The 6,601-nt window shown below is 31.3% G+C and overlaps 1 protein-coding gene across 1 annotated transcript; it reads left to right on the forward strand.

Annotated features, from left to right (window-relative positions):
• The first annotated feature begins 4,532 nt into the window (after positions 1–4,532).
• On the forward strand, positions 4,533–6,190 carry LOC131067965 (auxin-responsive protein SAUR71-like). Its single transcript, XM_058003144.1, has 2 exons — positions 4,533–4,856; positions 6,161–6,190. Exons 1-2 carry the CDS (start codon positions 4,533–4,535, stop codon positions 6,188–6,190), a joined length of 354 nt encoding a protein of 117 aa, XP_057859127.1.
• Positions 6,191–6,601: the final 411 nt, after the last annotated feature.

The raw sequence follows: 6,601 nt of genomic DNA on the forward strand, positions 1-6,601 counted from the left end.
CTACATTATAATGCATAGTATGTCATGTTATTGTGATGATGTATCTTAAAAGTGCAATTACTGTGGAGAGTAACCAATAGCTTGGGACAAGGTGGGGAAGCACCAACACTCAATCAATAGAGTGTCCAATGCATTGTGTAAGGTGAGTTCGAAGAGTCCTTTAAAGTGGCCTACAAGTCCAGTTTGACTCCGTGAAACAGTCCCCGTGATTTTGTCAAAACGCAACCCCACATCCAAAAGTCAGCTTAGTAATGAAAATATCACTTATGGAAAAGCAACTCAATAGAATTTCGTGCCTTTTTCCTACCCTCATTCCATGGTGCTTCTATGTTGAAACCACTCATCTTTGCTATTTTGTCTCCTCCACCTCAAACCAGCAACTTAATAACTGTTCAGCCACCCACTTGGATCCACAATCATGGATTCCCTCCAATTCCTTTTCAGTACAAACAGTAACGTTGAGTTTTGCCAAATATCTCATGAGTGGTAGCAATGAAAAAGTCTAAGCCACTTGCTGTGCCGGCCATTATCTCTGACTACTACTTTTACAGATAAGCTTTTTCCTACTAAATCCCCAAAACCATTGTTCCCTTTTGGATACAACAAGCCTTGAGAGTTTTTGCTCTGAGATTGAATTTGCAAGATGAGCAAGCTACATAGTTCTTGTTTTGGATTGGCCAAAAGAAGCAAGGATGTTACTGATTATGCTAATGACAGGTGTTTCAGGAGGGATGTTTCCAAAAGGGTATTTGCCTGTGTATGTGGGGAAAGATTTTAGTGTGACATTTGTGATAGAAGCAGAAGTTGTTAGTCACCCTCTTTTTGCACAGCTCTTGCAGATTTCTGTTGAGGAGTTTGCATATGAACAGACAGGGGCTCTCAGGATTCCTTGTGATATTGTCTTGTTTGAAACCATCCTTAACCAAATAAAAAACACAAGAATTACAGTTGGATTGTCAAATTCTCAGTCCTAACTTGTGTTGAGATTAATGGAATAAGATTGTATTTTTGACCCAAAAGGAATGTGTATTTCCTTACTTTCATGTCCCAATTTCAGGGATTAAGTTGTCAGGCACAAACTAATTTTAGGTAAATGGAAAAACTTTTTATGAAATGATTGAATAAAGGTAATTACATAATTGATTTCACATAAAAGAGACTAACAAGAAATTTCTTAAAAATTTTCTGGAAGGAGATGGTTTATGTCGTCTACCAGTATTGGTTCTCTTTTGCTTTCTACTTAACCATATTATGTGCGTGGGTCCAGAGAGTGGTGATTAAAACAAAATGTGTGGAACAAATTCCGTTCAATCTGTCATTCTTCACTTCACTTAGCATCACTTTGTGGGCGGCATATGACTCTCTCAGCAGGGACATTGTCATCATGGCAAGCCATGGGAGGAATGTATTGGGACTGCCAAGGACAAAAATGGGGAAAGATTTCATCATGGTAGTAGAAGACAAGTTTATCAAGGTCACAAAGGGGGGAAGATTCAATCATAGTAGTAGAATACAAGTTTATCAAGGTGAACCATTTCATTTCTAGTAAGAAAAGGAATAATGTAATACATATGACAATTTTTTTATTTTTTTTATTTTATTTTTTTTTTTTTTATTTTTATTTTTTTATTTTTTGAAGGAGATTAAGATTGTAATGTTTTCTAAAGAACACAGTTTCAGATATGGACATTAAGTTTTTAAAATATTCTTGGAAGATTTTATGGAAGAAGGTGATCACAAATTTGAAATTCAGTTTAGCATATCATTCATAGAGTGATGGGCAAACATGATCAATAAACATGTGCTTAGATAATTCATTGAGGTGTTTGGTTGGTGAGAAGAAGACTCACTTTGGATTTCCATGGTTGAGGTCAACCAACCAAATATATGTATTCAATAATGATGTTTTTATCATTATATTTGAAAACCATGTTTACATCTATGGAATTATTTATGGTGATTTTTGAGCCTTCTTAAGTCTATATATTGAGGGTCTACTAGGCACTCTCACACTACTAAATTTCTATTGAAGTAAAGAAGATTGTATAAGATGTGTTGATGTACTTGTTTCTTCTTGACTGATACAGGCCCAATCTCTTTTGTGGTTGAGGTTTTTTTCGGAAGGATTTCTCCACTGGTGCATGATAGATCATATCTATTAGTAATGAAATATTATGCACTAAATTTCAAATAAAATTTAGTTTTCATACTTGATAGAAATAATCCAATTTGTCTAAGATTAAATAGTACTGAAACTATAGAAATATGATAAAATTGAAACCCTAGAAGAGAAGGAAACATATAATTTTGATTATAAGATACAAAATTAATATTTGTCTAGATATGTACAAAACTTTAGAACTAGTCAAACATATAGAAAGGTACCACTAATGCATGATAGGTCATATCTATTAGTAAACTCAAGAAAAGCTCAAGAGCTTTATGTCAATTTGTGGCTTAGGTATAGTTATTTTAATAAGTTATGTTTTTGAAGGATAAGACTTGCAGTTAAAAAACATACCAATCAAGTTCACTTCTATGTTTACTTAAAAAAAACATGACCATATAAAGTAGATCTAATTAGGAGCTTACTTCCTTAGAGGTGTTGCACTCAACTTCTTTGATCACTTAATACATACATATTTTATGAAACTTAATACATACTCAAGACTCTAGATCTATTCATGTCTAACGTGCTATAATTTTGAGACTTGTTTTTATTAAGTATCATTTTATTTAATAAACCCATTTGAAAATCATTATTACATTTTAATAATCCCATTTTATTAAATGTTACTTTTTTTTTTATATTGAATCAGTCAAATGTTGCTTGACTAGTTATACAAACAGTAGAAATCAATTAAACATGCTAAATGAAAAATTTGACACAAATTTATGACTGACAAAGAACAACTCCAAAAAACAAGAGTTAGCCAAAATTTTGAACAATAATTGATAAGATTAGCGCTCAACAATCATAAATTTAACATACAATGGGAAAAAAAAAAGGCACTAGCAGACCTTATTGGCTTGTTTGGGTTCTTGGCTGCCTTTTTTTCTCCTGCTTTTTACTGGCTCTGTCCTCTTTGGCAGCTGGCTTCCGTTTCCCACTTTTCCTGTTGACAGAGTAAAGATTTATTTAGAGATCATTTTGGGTGAAAATGTTGTAGTCTAAATGTCAAGCTATCAATGTAGCTAAGTTTAGGAGAAAGATAATATGTCAAAATAATTAGTATTCTTTTTGTATTAATAAGAGTTGAGGATTGTCTGGTTAAATAGGCTTTTGATCGAATGTGGAATATTGTAAACTTATGGGTTTATTTCACATGTTGGAGCAGTTAGTTGTGGAAAATAGAAATGTGTAATTTTTTGTTTTTTATTGGGTTGTTGGCCCTTCTTGTTTTGTAACTCTCTTTTGTGTTTAAAAAAGTTTTACTCCTTTTATAAAAAAAACATCCCTGAATAAATATATAACCCACAAAACATGAACCACTTACTTGTCCTCAACTTTCTTCAATGCACTTAATGCCTCACCTTTGACCTTTCCTCCTCTCATTGTAATAAATTATTAGCTAAAACTGTACACAACAGAATATTCACATCATAAAACCAAGGCCTAAAAAGCTATCACTACTTGAAGAATTCTATGGCCTTTTATACTGCACAGATAAATTGGAGAAGATTATGAATTTTACAGCATTCAAATTAAAAAGATTAATAAATTAGCAAACATAGTAAAGAAAAACAATCCAACATTTGCATCCTATCTTATTTATGGCCAATATGTTGTTTTAACATTTGTATCATATTTTATTGGATGTTAGGTTTTGTAACTTTTTTTCTGTTTGTTGCTTTTCTTTGGTGTTTTTATTGTTCAGGTGTATATGCTGTTAATGTGCTTTTAATAGCTAGATCTTGCTGTTTATGCACTGTTTGTCCATAAAATCAATACCTTTATTTTGCTGCTTTAAATATGAAAAGCATACTGTTTTGTGGTAAGAATAACCAAAACTAATCAATAATATCAAAGACACTGTTCAAATTCTATTTAAAAATAAAAAACTTATAAAATGACCTGAAAGTCCACTTTGACTCTCTGAAAAAATCCCCATTATTTTCTTAAAATACTACCCCACATCCAAAATTCAGCTTAGTAATGAAATCACCACGTATGAAAAGCAACATTTGTGTCTCTTTCTCACCTTCATTCCATGGTGCTTCTGCTTGTATGCTGAAACCAGCACCTTAATAATTCTACCACCAAGTCAGCCACTCGGGTCCACAATCATGGATATTGTAGAATTCTATTTCACTACAAACAGTCACGTTCAGTTTTGCCAAATATCTCACGAGGAGAAGCAATCACAAAGTCTAAGCCACTTGTCATGCCGGCCGTTATCTCTGACTACCACTTTCACAGATAAGCTTTGCCCTAATAAACCATTCTTCCCTTTGACATGCTACTTATACACAAAAACATTTTTGGGTACAACAAGCCCTGACAGTTTTTGCTCTAGGACTGAATTTGCAAAATGAGTAAGCTGCTTCGTAAGTTTCATAGTTCTTCTTCTGGATTGGTCAAAAGAAGCAAGGATGTTACTGACTGTGCTAATGACAGGTGTTTCAGAAGGGATGTTCCAAAAGGGTATTTGCCTGTCTATGTGGGGAAAGATGTTTCTGTCAGATATGTTATAGAAGCAAAAGTTGTTAATCACCCTCTGTTTGCACAGCTCTTGCAGACTTCTGTTGAGGAATTTGGATATGAACAAACAGGTGCTCTCAGGATTCCTTGTGATATTGTATTGTTTGAAACCATTCTTAACCAAATCAAAAATACAAGAGTGACTTCTGGATTGGTAAATTGTGAGTCCTAAGTGTTGAGATTAATGGAATATGATTCTATTTTTGACCCAAAATGATTGTGTACTTTGCTTATTTTTCATCTCCCAATTTCAGAGATTAAGTTGTCAGACAGAATGATTGTTCCTTGGTACTATGAGTTGAGGGGATTGATGTGCAGAATGGTGGGATTGATCATTTGTTGCAATAAATCTCTAGTGAAAATTCTCATTCTGTGCCCTTCTGTCACCTTATGTAACTTTGTATTTCTGAAAATTTTCAGACTATAGTTTATTAAAAGAAGTCATCATGCTAAACTGATCTTTCAATGGAAATTCTGAATTATTCAGGGTTGAACTTTTATCACTTACAGAGCACTTAATTATAGTGGCAAAGCAAACAAATATTATGGGTATGAATTATGGAAGCCATAATAGTAGCTCCCAATTGAAAACAATTTGTGAAAGAAATCATATAAAATGCAGAATCAATATCTTTCAGCTTTCTAATAATGAATCTCTTAAATAAGAATTTTTTCTTTCATTGTCTTTGTGTTGTCATGAATATCTGTACCAACCAACACTGAATTCTTAACTCTTTTAAGATGATTATCCGTTCATGATGTTTTTCACTTATGGATTTTTTTATCAATGTTTCAGATGAATTAATTATAAGTGGACGAATCAAGACCTATTAGTTTCATATTACTGAATCTCTCATTATCTTTGTGGCATCTTGAATTTCTATACCAATTAACACTGAATTCTTGATTGTTTTAAGAAGATTAATAATTATCCATTCATGCAATTCAGTTGAATTTTGTATAGAGTTTGTTTTATCAATTTTTCAGATGAATTTTTTATTAAGTCGACAAATCAAGACCTATCAGCTTCACACATTAATGAATCTCTTAAATATGAATTTTTCTTTCATTTTCTTTGTGTTATCCTGAATTTCTCTATCAACCAACACTGAATTGTTGACTGTTTAAGAAGATTATCCATTCAGATAATTATACAACAACATTTTTCACTTAAATTGTATAACTTTTTTTATTTTGGTTTGAGATGAATTATTTGATACAAGAATCTGATGAACCCATGCTATGCCTTTGTCCCTACAGAGAATGTAAATTACAGTAATCATTTGTATTGAACCATTATGGGTAAATGAATAAATTTGTATTGAACCATTATGGGTAAATGAATAAATCAATTATTTTTGTATTTGTGGATTCTTCTCTAAAATCAAATTCAGATATATTGGTAAATGATAAATCAATTATTTCTGTATTTTTGTGTTTGTAAGTTTTTCTGTACAGATCAAATTGGATATATTCTTGTTGGAATAATTGATAAAAATTAGAAGGATTTATAAAATATAATCAAAGAAATTATATCTAATTTAAGTATTTGGAGTTCAAATGATACTGAAATTAAAGATTATTATTATAATCAATATTAAAATAAAAATTATACTTAAATATTTAGTACATCAATGATAATGAATGCCAAAAAAATTATAACTGTAACTAAAAATAAAAAATGTTATTTTTTTCTTTTTAAAAATAATATATTTTTGTAAAATTCAAATGTATGCTTCTAATATACTTTCTTCAAATTCTCATTTTTATTATCAAAATAGACTTCATTTCATACATTTTTAAAAAAATGTTTTAATAAAATTAAAAGATGAAAAGTTTCGAGAAGGTCATATTAAGTACACACCTACTCCTTTGATATAAGGTAGAAAAGAAAAATGA

Source organism: Cryptomeria japonica, chromosome 5 (genome assembly GCF_030272615.1).
Source record: "Cryptomeria japonica chromosome 5, Sugi_1.0, whole genome shotgun sequence".
NCBI classification, from domain to species: domain Eukaryota; kingdom Viridiplantae; phylum Streptophyta; class Pinopsida; order Cupressales; family Cupressaceae; genus Cryptomeria; species Cryptomeria japonica.

What these genes read in the sequence shown, in the direction of transcription:
- LOC131067965 (XM_058003144.1), top strand. Translation starts at nt 4,533, where the DNA reads ATGAGTAAGCTGCTTCGTAAGTTTCATAGTTCTTCTTCTGGATTGGTC. An exon ending in CAAGAGTGACTTCTGGATTG is followed by an intron (nt 4,857 to 6,160) that starts GTAAATTGTGAG and finishes TTTTCTGTACAG; the next exon opens with ATCAAATTGGATATATTCTT.